The sequence below is a fragment of the Monodon monoceros genome, unplaced genomic scaffold (assembly GCF_005190385.1).
Source record: "Monodon monoceros isolate NGI ecotype Baffin Bay Population unplaced genomic scaffold, NGI_Narwhal_1 Super_Scaffold_14, whole genome shotgun sequence".
NCBI classification, from domain to species: Eukaryota; Metazoa; Chordata; class Mammalia; order Artiodactyla; family Monodontidae; genus Monodon; species Monodon monoceros.
The window spans coordinates 26,310,321-26,328,805 of record NW_021703770.1 but is presented as its reverse complement, the minus strand read 5'-3'; the positions used below and the strand labels follow the sequence as shown (position 1 = coordinate 26,328,805).

The 18,485-nt window shown below is 32.8% G+C and overlaps 1 protein-coding gene across 2 annotated transcripts in view; it reads left to right on the top strand.

Moving 5' to 3' along the window:
* EMC2 (ER membrane protein complex subunit 2) overlaps positions 1 to 18,485 on the top strand; it is a 52,411-nt gene that overhangs the window by 18,497 nt on the left and 15,429 nt on the right. For both annotated transcript variants that reach the window (XM_029223238.1, XM_029223237.1), the window contains exons 5-9: positions 1,918 to 1,975; positions 11,391 to 11,476; positions 11,627 to 11,686; positions 17,099 to 17,180; positions 17,998 to 18,108. In XM_029223238.1, the coding sequence (XP_029079071.1) occupies positions 1,918 to 1,975; positions 11,391 to 11,476; positions 11,627 to 11,686; positions 17,099 to 17,180; positions 17,998 to 18,108 (397 nt within the window). The remainder of the gene's footprint in view (positions 1 to 1,917; positions 1,976 to 11,390; positions 11,477 to 11,626; positions 11,687 to 17,098; positions 17,181 to 17,997; positions 18,109 to 18,485) is intronic.

The following is an 18,485-nucleotide window of genomic DNA, read 5'->3' as shown; positions in this document are numbered from 1 at the left end:
ACCAGGTCTGAAGGCCTGAGGACCAGGGGAGCCAATGGTGTAAATCTCAGTTTGAAGTCTGAAGGCAAGAGAAAGTGAGATGAGATGTCCCAGCTCCAGCAGTGTAAGGCAGTAAAAAGAGGTAAATTCTTCCTTCTGCCTTTGTTCTATTCAGGCCCTTGAGGGATTGGATGGTGTCCACCCATATTAGGGAAGGTAATCTGTTTTACTGGGTCCATGGATTCAAATGCTAATCTCATCTGAAACACCCTGAGACATACCCGGAAATAATATTTGATCTCGGCACCCTGTGGTTGACACATAAAACTAATCATCACACCCAGTTTTTACATAAATTACTTTTTTTTATTATAATATAACTTAAATATGTTCAAATATAAAACCAGTATTAGTGCCTTACATGTATACTTTCATATAACTGTGAAAACAATGTATGGTTTCTAATAAAATACCAAAAAAACTAGAAAGTACTAAAATTCAAATTATCATTCTATTAATGAAGTGAATGAATAGTTTCCTCTGTCATTTCCAATATATTTCCTAGAAGTTACATAGTTGGGAAAAGATCCCCAAGTGATTCTCATGTACTGTGTCTTGTGAGAACCCGTGCTCTATGGCATTAATTTTGCCCTTGTTTATATACTGTTTATATACTTTATTTTATACTTGTTTAATGATACTATTTTCTCTTTCTCCATATAGTTGCAGGTTCTTATGAGGCTAGCATACCTACTGTATAATCATGTGTTTGATGTCCAAACTAATGTTCTTTTTTTGAGCTATTGCTAACTCTGATTAACTTAGTGTACAGTGATGTTATTTGGACTTTGCATGGTATGGACATATTTACAAACTAAGTCTGATTTTATTTTTCTCAGTAGTCTGCTACAGTAGTCAAATATTCTTAGCTACTGGCATGACCACAACCACAGATACAGGCTTGGTCACTAAAATTGTGGGCTGGTGTTTGATTAAAAGATGTGTCACCATGATGATATAGAATATTCATGTGTTGAATAACATTAAGAGAAAAATTAAAAAATTATCATAGGGAACTTAAGAATAGATCACAAGAGTATATCTGCCATCCCTAGTTTTATAAATACTGCTGTAAAAGTGTTTAAACATCGTTTTTTGCTTTCTCTAAAGATCTATATCCGGAAGTGGAGAAATTGATTGGAAGGGAGTTGGGGGTTGTGGATATGGTTAGGAGGGAATTTCAGAATCACTCGACTATTTCCTTGTATCCCAAATAAGGTCACAGTGTATAGGAGTATATTGTTAGGTAAAGTTCTTTATGTGATTTCTGATGTATTCCTCCCTTTGATTCACTATCATATAATGTTAATTTTGGCTTCTTAGTTATATCCTGCCATATTTGATTATTTTTTCATTTGATAAACTTGTTAACTATTTCCCATATGAGACTAACCCAGCAAAGTGTATTATGTGTGCATACTTAATAGGTACTTAATGAATTGAACTTCACCAGCTCAACTAAGAAAAGCTGTCATAAATATTTATTAAAGGAGAACTAATACTTAGATCATTTCCTTGTGAATATATTTGTTAAAATTAAACTTTTTTTCATGGTTTATTAGCTGTAATTCTATGTATAACTAGGACCACAAAGGTGTCTCTTTGAGCTGCTAGTTTTTACCTTTGTATTTAGGCCAAATTGAATCAGTATGTTTTTGAAGTAAGTTTTTCTATAAATACTTTATACATTTTTTTTTTTTTTTTTTTGCTTAGAAAATGACATTGTAGCAAACTTACTGTCATGTGAAGATCAGAAGAGGCTTAGTAGCAATTGTAAATGCATATAAAGTCCTGCCAGTTTAATCATTTTCTGTATTTACTATTTGTCACTAAATTTTAAGGTAATGATTCTTGATATTTGTTTTTCTTTTTAAATAGATATGATGATGCTATACAGCTATATGATCGAATTTTACAAGAAGATCCAACTAACACTGTAAGTTAGCTGGTTGTGCTGAAGATCAATTCGTTTTAAGAAGTGAAATTAATTTATTTTGGAAATAATGGAAAAAAACACATGGAACCATGTTCTATTTTGTTACTTTAAATATTTCATGATGGACCATTTAAAAAAATAGGTTTAAAACTCTTCAATAAAATTTGATTTACAATATCTCTTATTAGAAAGAAGCTAGTTGAAATTTAGAAAGAATGAATTTTATGTGCTTGCGAAAAAAAACACCTAGCAGAGCTTATTGTTTTTGTAATACTTTGAAGTTTATGGAATACTAACTTCTCTGGTTTGGGTAGTTATATTTTGATTGTCTTCATCAAAAATGAAAGACGTCACCTCAGTAATTAGTATATGGAATTGATTAATGAAGGCTTTTTTTTTTTCAGTTTTGCTTTCTTCCTTATACCTGAATAGGGATATATATATGTATATGTTTTCCTTAAGATAACATCTTTAATTTATTCTGATTTTGAACAAATATTTATCTCAGTTTATTGGGCAGAAGATTTGTTTCAAATATACTTATATAGTTTATCTGTTTTAAAAACACCCTGGTGAAAAATTTTTTTTTAATATTGAGAACATTTTAGTTTACTATATTGGCATAATGGCTTCCCTCAGACTTACCTTTTACTAACTGAAAAGTCAGAGATGCTAGATAATGTATCAGGTGTTTCAATGTTTCATATTATTCTATCCATACACACATATGCCTGCTAAAGTAAAGTAAATATTTTTAGAGTTTTTAAATAATAATCAGTTTGAGTTTGTTTTTTCCCTTTATAGAGACAAATTGTTATGTTAACACATAATACAACTACGTGAAGGTTTTCTCTTATTTGCCAAGTAGTTTATTAAAAATATACATTTTAAAAAGTCATATAATGTATGATTGTGGATTAAAAGATGCAGAAATACTGATTGAACATTGGTAACTTGATTCATTTTAAATTATTTATGCTAAGTTTGGAAGTTAATATTGAAGTATGCAATTTTTAGATAGCATTTATACCAGGCATTTATTGGTCATAAATCCCTGATCTCTCCTTGCCCCTTTTGTTACCTATAGGAATATGTATTTTTTTTTGCTTAAATAATATTTTTTCCCAGCTTTATTGAGATATAATTAACATTGTGTAAGTTACACAACTTGGTGATTTGATATGTGTATATATATATTGTGAAATGGTTTAGATTATTGCTTTTAATACAGTCTCACCCCAGGGATATTTTCTCTGGAAACTTTCTAGGTGTTGTGTTTTGTTTTGTAGATATTTGAATGGTAAGGATTCATCATTTTGTGAGGATTCTCAAAATATAGAAAGTTCAGGGAAAATTTTGACAGAGCTGCAAGCCTACCTGTTATTAAAAAAACCCAGTTAATTTAGATATCCCAAATAAAAAGAGAGTTAAAATTGAGAAGTTCTGAATAATCCTTAAATCTTATTTATCCTAATAGCTTGCCATCTGTCTTAATAAAACAGTCCCTTATAAAAAGCCCCATTTTTCTTTTCCTAGAGATTTTCTCATGTACTTATTTCAGCTCTAAGACTTTACTACAGTTTCAAAGGTATTCATTTTTTACACAGCGATATTTCTGTGTAATATGAAATATGACATCAGATTTCTGAAAATTTGTTTCATGTAGTTTGCTCATACTAGTTTAAAAGATTAATAGTTTGTAATTTATTTTTTTGAATTAGGAGTCATATTTTACTTCTGTCAGTTTAAGTTGGGCATATTTTAAATAAAGTATTTCACTACTTCAGGTTCTCAGATAATATGTAACTAAATATTATTCTATCTTTGTAGTACTTTCCATGTTTTATGGTTTGGCTCTCCTCATAGACTATGTATGAGGAGGTAATAACTAAATTATTTAGTTGTTAGGTAAACATTTTAGAACAAGGTAACTAAATTCAGCTTTGCTAGATGTACTATTCTTTCATCAAATATTATTTTTATCTAGTCTCCCCTCAGTCCCTTCTGTCCTTCTGTAAATGTTTATTGAGTACCTGTGAAGAGCCACGAAAATGTTGGTGTTACTAAGAATAAAGACACTATTTCTGTTACTGTATCCATAGAAAGCACTGTGTTAGACATTGAGGGAGAAAAACAAAGCCATATAAGACCTAGAACTAATAAAGTCTAGTAGGGGAAGACTTTCCTTATATTAAACAGTAAAGTTACTATGTAGAAGACACGATAGTTATAATTCAAGCTTTTATACTGTAGAGCTTTGCATAGTCTAAAACTGATCATGTGACTCTTTCATCTGCTTCTGTGTTCCTATATATCCAGTATAGAAATGAGGCTGTTCGTTAAAGCTTTAAGGAGCTCTCTTTCCCTCTCACATGCATTCATTATTCTTTTCAAAAAATGTTTGTTGAGTGCTTGCAACATGCTTGTTGTGGAGACTAGCAGGATGAATTAGACACCATCCTTGACTTTGTTTTTAGAGAGATAGCATGATATAATGAACACATTATGGACTTTGAAATAGACTTATTGAATCCTGACTCTGGTGATTTGCTGCATTACTTTTGAGCCTTGTAGGCCTTGAAGGATGAGTATGGCTTAAATAAGACAAAGGTGGTAGGCTGGGGAAAGACATTGTATCCCATGAATGGCATGAGTAAGCCTTAGCATTATTAAAGTACAAGGCCTACCTAGGGAAAAAAGAATAAAGTGATTAAAATGGAAGTTTTCAGATTTTGGGAGGTTGCTTAAATGGGACATCTCATCTATTTTTAAAAAGCTGTAAAATATTCTTTTGAAAAAAGTAACATGTACCCATGTTAAAAAATTACAAACAGTACAGAGTATATGGTGAAAAATAAGTCCTCCCACCCCTGATCTCAAGTCCTCCTTCACTTAGGCAAACATTGTTAACAATTTCTTAAGAACTCTTCCAGAAATTTTTTCTCATGCACACACAAATAGGTGTGTGTGCATGTGTGTCACTTTTGACAGGGAGAATGGTTGGAAATGCAAATGGTAGGAAATGCAAATGGTAGCATACTCTACCTAGCAATATCTTTTAAAGTTCGTGTGCTGTCAGCACATCCTTTACCTCATCCTTTAGGTACCTGCATAACATTGTAATGCATGGATGTATAATCCCTGTCTTGATGGAAAACTTTCTTTTAATTAAGTCCCCTTGGTATCTGATATATTCTTCCCAGAAGCAGTGTTGCAGTACATGTCATTTGTAGGATAGATTCCTAGAAGTGAAGTCTCCTAGTCAGGAGGTCCATGTATTTTAAAATTTGATAGTTGTTACCAAATTTCCCTCCACAGAAGCTTTTTAGCTGTCTATACTCATTTATTTGGTATATGAGAGTGCTTCTTGCCCTGTATCCTCCCAGGTGGTATATTATCAGCTTTTTTTGTGTTTAACCTTTGCCAGTCTAATTAGTTAAAAATGTTACTTTGTTTTAATTTGCATTATGAGTGATGTTTAATATCTTCTAATATGCTTAAAGGACCAGGTGTATTTCTCTTTTTGAACTGCCTCCTTTAACACGATTTTCGCATGAAATTTCATTTCTATTCTCGTTGAAGAGAGGGCATGGTTCTGGTGCTCTTTGTAAGTTTTAACCTCCCCCTTCTTCCTGACTGATTTACTGCTGAGGAAAACTAGGGCTCTAAGGAACAATATTTTATACCTTTTAGTTGGTTCATTGTTCAGAGTGACTAGCAATACAAGAAAGTCTACATTTGTGAACCTCCTGGTATGTTACACTTTAGAATTTTAATTTTTTTTCGCATTATCAATACAGTTTTATTTCTTTTTTTGTTTTCTTTTTAATTGAAGTATAGTTGATTTACAATATTCTGTTAGTTTCAGGTATACAGCATAGTGATTTGGGCCTTTTTGCAGATTAGATTCCATTATAAGTTATTACAAGATATTGGGTGTAACAGAATTTTAATTTTTATTCTTAGAAAATGGAGAATGAAGTCAAATTTTGATTAGTGAAATTCCACCAGATTTTTTTTTAGAGATAACTTTGTCAGTAATACGGGAGTTGGTTTGAAAGAGGTGAAAAGAGATGAAATAGTAATTTGGAGGCTGTTCTGTCTTAGGCTAGAGATTATGGGGATCTAAACCTAGGATAAGTAGAATTGAAGAGGATGGGGGTTGGATGAAAGTATATTTTGCAATAAAAATATACAAATGATGCAAACTTAGATATGAATGTTATTTTAGAAGGATAACTCTGAAGTATGAAAATTTTCGTCACCAGCTCATCAAAATCAAGTATTGAATTAGGCTCACTGTGAGCTTTTTATCCCTTAGATTACCCCAACACCGGTCAGTTTTTTGTTTGCCTGCTTTTAAAGTAAAAGTAGGCTTTTCATCCTTTGAAAGCTCTTTGAGGGAAAAATTATGTCCATTGCATGCAACAATGCCTAGCATATATGCCTTCAGTAAATACTTGTTGAATGAATGAATGCCTTTCAGAAAGAAAGTACAATAATTCTTATCTTTTTAGTTAAATTTCATATTTCAGAAAGATCAGATTTTGCCTCCAATTGTGAACTGCCTGTTATGATATATCAAATATTTGAAGTCTTATTTTGGAATTAGATGTAATTGCCTCTGTGCCAAGAGTGAAGATGGTTTATTTTTATTTTTTTTTAATAAATTTTATTTATTTATTTTTGGCTGTGTTGGGTCTTCGTTGCTGTGCGCGGGCTTTCTCCGGTTGTGGCAAGCGAGGGCCACTCTTCGTTGAGGTGCGTGGACCTCTCATTGCAGTGGCTTCTCTTGTTGTGTGCAGAGCACAGGCTCAGTAGCTGTGATGCGTGGGCCCAGTTGCTCTGTGGCACGTGGGATCTTCCCATGCTCGAACCTGTGTCCCCCACATTGGCAGGCAGATTCCCAACCACTGCGCCACCAGGGAAGCCCCTGAAAATGCTTTTAGAATGCCATATTTCCCAGGGTCACGGCATAAGCCTCGGAGGCAGAAGAACTTGGAACTCTGCTTTCCCTTTGTTGGCCAGTGGTCTGTTTCTGTGTCCCAACATCTGGGGTAGGGGGCGTTCTAGGTTGTATTTTGCTGGTAGACCTTAATCCTTTAATCATTTTCTAGGTTCTCTCCCTGCATGGCCTCATTTTTTTTTAAGATGTGATATGTCTTTCAGGAAAAATTGCTAGCTAGCTCCTTGTACATATACAGAGGTATGTAAGAAATTTATGGTCATAAGAATGTTTTGAAGTTTCATAGTTTATAATAGAAATTCTGACTCCATTATTAAAATCGCTTGTAAAATGTGGAACAGTTTTCATTTTTGACTTAAACTGACTTTTACAAAGGTTGATCTAAACAAGAAATTTAGAAAAATTCAGAATATTGGCATATTTTATAAGATAAAAAGTATAAGAAAGAAATATAAATGGAAATTGATAGTCAAGACTCTACTTAATGTCTAATTAGTGCTATTTTAAAAACTGTTTTGGCATATAATTGATGTAGAATAGACTGCACATATTTAAGGTGTATAATTTGATAAGTTTGGACATTTGTATATACTTGTGAAACCATCACCACAATCATAATGAACAAAACCATCATGCTCTAAAGTTCTCTTTGCTCCTTTTGATTTTTGTATTCTTATATATATTGTTTGAGCTTTCTTGTGAGATATCATTAAGTTACTTGCAAACAATTTCATCCTTTTGGGTCTTTGTTAGACAGGACCAGAACAGTGTTTATACTGGGACTAATTAATTCCCCATTATGTTCTTCTGGGTAGTCTGTTCACTGCCCCAGGAATCATGGCATTTTCCAGTCTGGCTGGTAGGAAGGGGCACTATTCCCAGCCCTGTGTGAGCTCTGGGCACATTTTCCCCTAAACTTTTCTGGTAGATCTTTCCTTGGCTGTAGTGGTTTCCACATACACATGCACTGATCAGTGCGAACCTGAGTACTCGAGGGAAACCCTTGAGATTGAAGGCGAATCTCTTTAGAGTCTCCATTCTGTATTTTTCTCTCTTCTCCTGTACTCTGTCCCATGAACTGTAGCCTCTTTGATCTTCTTGGACTCTGAGCTCCTTATGAACTCACAGCTCAACCTGATTTTCTTTTCTTGCCCAGCACCCTTGAAACTCTCTCAAAGCAGTCAGTCAGGGCCCACCTCATTTGTTTCTGCCTGTCAGGGATCAACTCTCCTTTATTTGCCTGTCGTCTTATGCCTTAAAAGTGGTTGTTTTATATATATAGTACAGTTCTTTCATGGTCTCAGGCAAGAGGGTACAACCGCTCCCTGTTACTCCATCTTGGCTGGAAATGAAATCCCTGCTTAATGCTTATTTTAAATGATCATGGTTTTTGTGCCAGAATGTGGTAGTATTTTTCTGTAGAGGGCTGTTGTATGTGACTTAATGATCCATTGTTGCCTGTATGATAGTGATTGCCATATAGGTTTTTCTTTAAGCTGTCATGTATAGTTTCATTAGGAAGACTGGCTTTGCATAGTTGAATAGTTACCTCTTAAAAGTGTGTTTTAAACCTTATAATATTAGGAGATAAGTTACTATTATCTTAGGCCTTACATGGTTAAGCAGTGTATTGCTTATTATAGTAGAGATTTTGGGGCATGTTTCACAAATTGATTAGTAAAACCTTATGTTTAAAATCTTTGCTTATACTTCACTGAAGTGTTTGTTAGGTGGAAAACTCTTAGTTTTTAAAATAGGCTGTTACAAAGTTAATACTGAATTTCTGTTTTACATTATAAAATTATGGCATTCCACCTACTATAAATATACATAATTCAAAATAATAGTAACAAATTAATTTGTAATATTTCAATTTCAGGAACTCTTATCAATAAATCTAGAATGGGAATCAGAAATTTGAGATCCTACTTCTCATCCTACCTCTTTTGATGCATTTAGGTTGTTTAAACCTCTGTTTTTCATTATTTACAAAAGGATTGTGTTTTAAAAAGGCATTTTTAAAGATTAATTATCTTTGAAACACTAGCAGTGCTTTATAAACTGTATTCTGCAAAATGCTGCTGACCTAAAAATTTTGGTGTTTGTTCAACAGTAGAGACATGATTCTCTTGTCAAATCAATGAGAAAATGAGTTAATATTAGACAGGTGTTTTTAAAAAAACGAAACTCATTTTGTGAATAATTGTGTCCATTACAGTGTTCATACCACATCTCTTACTGTAGAGGTATTAGTTGCTATTCATATTTATACTTTGACTTTTTGTCTCTTATTTGTGGCATTTGAATGCAGTATTTTCAACAAGTTTCACTGCATCTATACAATATTTCATTTCAGCTGATACAAATCCTGTAAGGATTGGGGCAATATATCAATATTAAACTAAGCAAGCCTGTGCCAGTTCTTTAAAGATCTCATAGGTAGAGCTTTTGGCAAGTTTTAACACATATATATATTAAGCATAGACCAAAGGTAAAAAAGAAGGAAGATAACATTTATTCAGTACTGTTATATGCTGTGTACTGTGTTAGATACTTCACTTTGATACTTGGAGATTGGTGGTATTACTGAAGTTTGGGCAGGTCGGATGTTTTGGTCTTGGTTAGAAAGCTCGTAAGTGACAAGAGTTGGGATTCAGTTCCTTGTCTTTTTTTATTTCAAAACCTAGACTCTCCGCTCTAACATATTGCCTGTGGAAGAAGTAGTGTCATCAAAAATGAAATGAATAAACAAAAATGTTTCAAATTCTGTTGAACTGGTGAAATTAGATAATATATGCTCCAAAGAAATTAGTTTCTTAATTATGTTAATTTAATCCTCACCTATTTTCAGAAGGACTTGGAATAAGGCATACATTTGAAGTCTAATATTCTTCCTAAAGGCTTTAGGATTGAGTTACTTTTAGAGCTTTACTTTTACTTTCCTTCTGAATTCTCGAGACTTAAACTTTACATTTATTATGGCGCTTTCATTGTTGTGCATAGTGAAATTATTCCAAAAATATTTGAGTTCCTGCTGTGTGGCAGGTGTTCTGGTAGGCATTCAGCATGAACCATATAATCAGGGGTATACATTTTTAACAGATGTATCATTCTTTCATTACTGAAATATTGTTATCACTATTATTATAAATATTGCTTTTTCATATTTATTGGGAGTCTCTTGATTCACTCTGATATTTTGACTTTCAGTTTTTCAGAGCAAAAACCCACCTTTTCCACCCCAGGACAGATAGCTCCTTTGGTCTAAAGAGGCCCCATTCATTTTACAGTACTTCCCTTGTCTGTATCTTGTGGAGTGTGTTTTACATAAAACAATGACAATCATGTTCATAATTAATAAGCCTAACCTAGCCCTAATTATAGTGTTTTATTGTTTAGTCTTCTGCATTGAATTAAACAGAGATGGAGGGGATGTAAATTTAGTAATTCACACAGAGCCCTCCAGTCACTTCAGCCCCAAACATATAGTCTTGATTATACACAATGCTGCTGTCTCCTCTGCCTTTGCTCCTGTGTTCTCCTACTATGCAGTATCGTCCCTCCACACAACTTTCTTTTCTGCTTTCTTAATGTCTACTTGCACTTTCTCTTTCAACCCAGGTATCACATCTGGGACGCTCTTTGCTTCCTGTGTTTCCACTTCCTCCCATCTGCTACAGCCTTGTTAGGATCACCTCTGTGTTGCCACAACATCTTAGATATCTCTATTATTGTCTTTTTATTTGATGTCTCTTTCTCTTATCAGACTGAGCTCCTGCAAGGAATTATCTGTTCCTTTTTTTATCCTTATATTTTTATTGTCCAGCGCAGTACCTGGCAAACAACAGATGTTTGTTACATATTTGATGAATGTATAAATAAATGGCATTGATTTTTATATATTTAAAAAGCTTTAAGTTGCAGGTTTTAAATGTTTTGTCTATTATAAAATATTTCTTTCAGCATCTATATTATTGTTTTGAAAGACTCTTAGGTAGATTTTTCTCTTGAAATTGTGAAAAAAGTTATTTGAAGCCATATTTGTATAATGACATTCAAGTGGCCACAGTAAGATTATTTTCTAATCTCCACTATCCCTCTATCTCTTAAGATACAGATCTTATGAATGAGACAGAGTAAAGGACTTTAGGCTGGATAAAGATTAGGATTCCCTGCTGGCGTGTAATTATCAGAATCTGGATGGTTATTTATTTGAATGAAATGATGCATACATTGTGTACATCAAAAGTAAAGCACATGTGATTGTTAGAGGAATGTTTGAACTCCCCAGTGGGATGTCATGGGGTATGTTTATAAACTCCCACTAAGCAGTAGTTTTACAATGGAATTTCACTGGCATTGAGATAATAATTTGCACAGTCAAATTACCTCTTTACAAAAACCCAGGGAATCATGAGGGTCTAATCCTTTATTAATGTCAACCCACAGGCTGCAAGAAAGCGTAAGATTGCCATTCGAAAAGCCCAGGGGAAAAATGTGGAGGCCATTCGGGAACTGAATGAGTATCTGGAACAGTGAGTGTCTTACAAGAGGATTGTGTTTTGTTATTCTGATAAATCTTTTTTAATTAAAATGGAATTTGCATTTGATTTTCCTTTTTGCCTCCATGCTGTTCATTTATAGAATATCTACACACTTACTTTTTTTCCCTTTCCTCTCACCAGATTTGTTGGAGACCAAGAAGCCTGGCATGAACTTGCAGAACTTTATATCAATGAACATGAGTAAGTCGTTAACACATAAAATTTCGTTAAGGAGTGCAGTTTTCATCACTATATAAGTTCAGAAGGCATAGTAGTTTCTAAAGGATTGGTGAGAGGTATGAATCACGTCATTTTAAATTAGCAAAATAAATAAATGAAGAAAAACAAATCGACAGTTTGTTGGTTATAATATGTGAATTGCATTAAGTAGGTCATTTGTGTTTGCTAAATTATTTTTGTTTGGGAAATGAGTTTTCTTTCAAATACAGATGGCATTCTTTGGAGTTAGAAAGGCATGTATGTGCTGAGCTAAGGTTATTTTTAGTGAATCAAAATTGTGAATTTTTAGAATTTAAATTGTTCTTACATACAAAGAGTATTATACTCCCTGCTGTTTAAAAATTCTGTCAATTGTATGCATTTATTAGCCTTAGTGCTAAGAGAATCAACTCTTCCAAAGTAGAAGCATTCTGTTGCCTGGGTAAAAAACCAAGAATAATCAAGAATGTTGAATGCTGTAGGAACTTGCTTATTGGATATTTAATGTTTTTGTTAGCTTTTTTTTATTGCAGTGACAGGAGGAAATCCCAGTGTGAGAGGATTAGCCCAGTCTTAAGTGCAAGTTTTCTAATATCACAGCATTAACGCTAACCTCTATCTAGAGGCAGGCTTTTTTTCCCCTTTTTTCTTAGTGAGGAGTCTGAAGTATATCACATTGTTTCTTTCCTTCCTTTTCAGAGAACAGAATCAGATTCTCATGCACATATTCTTACTGTGCATGAATACTTAGAATACTTAACCTCATCCTCATAGTACAAATAGCTGACATAGGAAATAATATCGAATGGAAGATACTTGTCTCTTGCCTTTTCTCAGGGGTATATATGTATGTGAAAGAGTTAATGTATTATCTGTGTAATTCTAATAAAAGTGGCGGCGAAAATAAAATGTCACTTAATGAATGTGTACTGTATTCTGGGAACCATTTTTCATTCCTCTATTATATATGCTGGCTATCAGATTCTCTTTGTTTTTTGTTAGGAAGTTATTTCCTGAACCATGTTTGGATGCTTGTATGATCATATTTGTAAATATACTTAGCTTTCTCTTACGTATGTAAGAGTGGTAGTGTATTTGGTTAAATGGTAATGTTTCTATTTTTCATTGTTTTAAAGTCAACATTTATAAAGTATTTTTTTTAAATGTAAATTATTTGTATGCTGGAAACTATAAAATATTAATTAATGAAATTAAAGAACACCTAAATAATACCAAATTCATAGACTGGAGGCTCAGGATTGTTTTGTTTGTTTGTTTTTTAGGGTTTTGTTTTTGTTTTTGTTTTTATTGAAGTATAGTTGATTTACAATGTTGTGTTAGTTTTAGGTATACAGCAAAGTGATTCAGTTACACATACATATAATGATTATCTTTATTTAAATTTTTCCTTGGGCTAAATTCTTAGAAGTAGAATTACTTGATTAAACGATATGCACATTTTCAGTGGTTTTGATAAATCATACCTAGATGTGCACTAGAAAGGTAGTGTCAATTTACTCTCACATCAGCAATTATTAGAATGTCCACTTAACAACACCGGGTGCTACTGTTCTTTCTAATCTTTGCAAATTTTGATAAGTGAAAATTGGTTAAACGTTTTTTAAGAGCTCTTTATGTAAATGATATGAGCCTTTGTCCTGTCAAGAATATATCCTTATTATGTCTTTTTAATATTGATTTTTTTAACTTATAGAAACTTTATATTTTTAGATGGTCAGATATATCAATTTATATTGCTTTCAGGTTTTCTGTCCTCTAAGAACTATATAAATATATCACCTCTGTTTTGTTCTTCTACTTCTTTATCAATTTTACCTTTTTACATGTATTTGTAATATTTCTATATTTAGTTCTCAAATAGGTTATACTTTATTTTTAACCTATCATTAAATTTATTATTTGCCTCACCTTGTAATAGCCACATTCAGTTTTGCTTTGTTTTGTGTCTCTAAAGAGTTTATTGAGATAGAGTTGGATGTACATTTAAGAGAAATGAACTGAAGAATCACAAGAAATCAAGAGATACAAAGACAGAAAAGCACCTGAAAAATAGTTTCTTTTCATGGGAAATGATACTTACATTCTGCCTACCCTTTTATCTTGTATTACAAAACTCTTTTTGGTCTTGAAGCTAGTTACTTACACAATGTCTGTTTATTTTTTCTAATTGAACACTTAGAAGGGATATTCAGATTTACGGTGAGTGGAAATAAATGTCTTCAGATTTTTTGAAACTGTGTGAAAATCAGAATGTTCACTTAATTCATTTAACTTGTTTGAGCAAGTCATTGTCTTCGGTAGGGTATTGTTGGTACAAGTAAGTTACTGTGGAATGTCAGTTTACCACAGTTTTGTGGACCTGGTGGCAAAAATGTACCAATTTAGGAATTGCTTGATATATTTAATATTTTGACATTCTTTTCTTCATATTAATAGTTATAGTAAGTCACAGGCAGCATTGCGAATCTAGATGTAGACTTTTTTACTCCAAATAAATTTCCACAGTAGACTGTTCATATAAGTCTATTCAGTGATTTTATAGAGAGAAAAGGGGATATAGAATTCTGCCACATACTTTTTTTATGTCTTTAAGTTATTTTTATTTAAATTTGCTTCTGATTTATAAATTCTAGATACAGTTATTCTAGTGGTATATGTCACACCAGTTGATCACATTGAGACACTTTCTCTAAGTATAAAAAATTAGTCGTGATTTATACCTTAACCCCACAGTACATATTATAAACAAAAATATGTATTTTAAACAAAGATACTGAATTTTTTTTTTTACTTGATTTGTAGTTAAAAGTAGATGTTATATCAGCAGGGAGCAGTTAGTAAAGATTGATTATGATTGTGATTATTGTAGGTACAGCCTTACTATAAAATTCTATAACAAAGGGAATTATCAGAATCCTGTAAGGAAAAATCACAATGTTGATAAAGCAGTCAAGGAACAAATATTGTAACCTATACATATGCTTTTGTGAGGAACAGAAGAACTTCAAAAGCATTAGTTACTGACTCTAATGTAGTAATAATAGTGGTTATTCTATTTTAAACGGATTCCAATTATTTTGACTTCTCTAAATCTTAGTCTCATGAGTTGTATATAATGAATTAATTTCTTTATATATCTGCATTGGTATTGGCTATGTACCATCTTGGGAGAACTGAGAAAATAGTCATCACTCAAATCACTTTTGTATGGCTTAATACTCTTGTGTACCCCTGGCTGAGAAAAACTGGATTAGACCATTTCTCACTCCTTCCAGCTCTAAGTTTATTTGATTCTATACTTTATCCACAAAATTAATTTGATTTTATATTTTGTAAAATTGGGGGAAGGTATCCCCTCGTATGTGATACTAAATAATTTTTGAGAAAAATATCTTGGCATTCATTTTTCATTAGAAACTCCTCTCTGCCCATTTTATCTTACATTATGCTATATAAGAATCAGAGTCACTGTTTTGCTCAACCCATTTAAATCTCTAAGAACATTTATTCTTAGCATTAATATGAATTTTTGGCGTTACCGTAAAGGAACACATTTAGAAGGGAACTATCTTTCTGATGAAGCTGGTGTTTAAGGTAGAGACGACTTCCCCTTCTACACAATGATGAATAAATATCAGATAGGTAGTCACAATACTTTTGTTTTACACATTTATTGTCATTTGTTCAGTCATTCATTATATAGCTATCATATGTCAAGAACCAATACTAGGTTTTGGGCATAAATATGAAAAGGGCTAAATAGCAGCATGATCTTTGATGAGAATTATATATAAGGTCCTTCATAAGTTTAAAATGCTGTGATTTGGGGCTAATCTGCAGGGTGTTTTTGGTTCCTTTGGCCCTTTGGGTTTGATTGCTGTACCTGTTTTTATGTTACCGTTGACATATTCATCACTACCATTGCCATCTCGATTTTTCATCCTGATGTGTAGTGTATATAGGTAGTATGCATTGTGGTTAAGAGTGTAGGCTGTCTGCCTACTTCCTAGGGTTTTGGTGGGATTAAATGAATTAATATTTGTAACACACCTAGGGAAGTGCATGATACATAATGAGTACCTAATAAAATTTAGCTATTATTAGTATTTCACATGTTTGAAACTGCAACGTATATATTTTGAAAACTAAGTATATCAGACATTAGTGTAAAATAGATACCTTTGTATATTGGTGACAGATGTCAAAAATAACTGTAGGTAGCCTTTTTCTGTTGTAATGTCATAACCTCCTCACTGGGACTAAATCTTACAAGACCTGTGTTCTTTAGGATTTCCTGTAAATAGGAAGGATATTCACAGGGCTTAAACATATAAAATACATTAAGGAGAATTATAGTCATGTGGTATAAAACTATTTTTCCAGAGCCCTTTGCAGCAGTTTTCTCCTTAGGTTTTCAGTAAAGATTTTGTTTCTCTACCACATGATTAAATAGTAGTAGAGTGCATATCAAAACCACTAACTTGATCTGTTTTTCATGGGTTTAGAAATTCGTAACTTAATAACTTTGTATTTGACAGTAACCTTAAATAATGAAAAGTCTTTGTAATAGAATATGTGGGATATGTCTGTAAAGGATTTTTAGTGAATAGAGAATATTTAGTGTTTATTTCCTCATTACACTTTAGCTATTTGAATATTTTATTAAATGATCAGTGGACTTATAGAACCTATTTTATATGTAACCTGATCCAAGATCTTGAAGCCTGTGTTGTTAATTATGTTTGGATGTCATCCTAGTGACCCAGTTTTAAAAATTTAATATCTTGGGACTTCCCTGGTGGCACAGTGGTTAAGAATCTGCCTGCCAATGCAGGGGACACAGGTTCGAGCCCTGGACCGGGAAGATCCCACATGCCGTGGAGCAACTAAGCCTGTGCGCCACAACTACTGAGCCTGTGCTCTAGAGCCCGCAAGCCACAACTACTGAGGCCATGTGGCACAGCTGCTGAAGCCTGCGCGCCTAGAGCCCATGCTCCGCAACAAGAGAAGCCACGGCAATGAGAAGCCTGCGCACTGTGTAACCCTTGCTTGGTGCAAATAGAGAAAGCCCCGCGCACTGCAATGAAGACCCAACGCAGCCATACATACATAAAAAAATAATAAAAAAAGAAAAATGTAATATCTCTTGATAGTTCACAGGCTGCTTTAGGATTTAAGCTTCTGTGTATTCATTTCATTAAAAAATATGATATTCGTATTTATGAATTCAAGATAGGTACTTTATTAATAAAGATACTTAAAGTGTTTTGGGAATAAAATGTGTAATATCACTAAAATTGTTTTTAAATTATTTTAAGGTGTAACTGACATAAAATTTATGACTTCTAAAATTAACTCCTTGGTGTTTTTCAGCTATGCTAAAGCAGCCTTTTGTTTAGAGGAGCTTATGATGACTAATCCACACAACCACTTATACTGTCAGCAGTATGCTGAAGTAAGTGTTTTCAAAAACAACAGTTGTATGTGATTTTATTTTTGTTGGTGTGGGTATTATTATGGAACTAAGAATATGTCGTTAACGTTAGGCAAGTATATAAATATGTAAGATGTGATGAAAATTGATTTATGGGAGTAAAATTTTTAATACTATAATGGAAATACTGACTTTTCAGTTAAATGCACTTATTTAAAATAGTGAAATCTTTGTATTTTTCTAATTGCATACTGTATTCTTTCCTAATTATGAATTATGTCATAGTTATCACCATTTAATGGCCTTTAAGGCATTTACAGTGATTACAGTTTTTACATCCATATTCTAGGAAATTCATATTAAGGTCAGTATTTTGGAAAGTAGGAAGTATTTATCTTATTTGATTAACTGTTAAGAATAGCAATACAATTGAATTCTATAAGGTTAAAAGGACTCCATCATTAAGGAATGTCAGTGCAACTAGGAAAGGGCAATTCAGTATGAAGTCTAGATTTATAATACTAGTAATAGAAAATAAAGTTGTGAAGCATTTGGAAGGCAGTTGAAATAGAAATTATACTGCCTTTTTTATATTGGCAGCATTTTTTTATTTTAAAAGCTCAGTGATCTTAATGTTCATAGAATATAATGATTCTGGAGGGTAGGTTATGCTTTAAAGTTTAGATTAGCTTTAACAACTTTAAGATGAATTCTTTTAACATCTTGCATTTGTTTACAGAATATCTGTTTCAATTACTAATGCCTATGGTATGATGAAACATGCTATATTTCAAAGTAGTAAAATAAACAGGTTTCAGCACTCCGTAATTTTTAACAGGTTAAATATACCCAAGGTGGACTTGAAAATCTTGAACTTTCAAGAAAGTATTTTGCACAGGCATTGAAACTGAACAACAGAAATATGAGAGCTTTGTTTGGACTTTACATGGTGAGTTGAGGTGCATGTTTAATGTTATTTTATGAAATGTCATTTAAAGTCCATTAACTGTCCCAGTTAATCACTTCCCTCTTTTTTTTTTTTGTATTTCATTGATAAGCATATGATTTTTTTCCTCTAGTTAATTATGAGCAATAGGTTGTAAGGCAGTTATATTTTTAAATGTTAATATATCCCAGCTATTTGACATTTTATTGTCAATTATCTTTTACTATATCAGAATTTAAATCTGCCTTTATGCAATTAAATAGTAACAGATACAAAGCTATATTATGTATTTCTTTTTTTTTTTTTTTTTTTTTTTTTTTTTGCGGTATGTGGGCCTCTCACTGTTGTGGCCTCTCCCGTTGCGGAGCACAGGCTCCGGC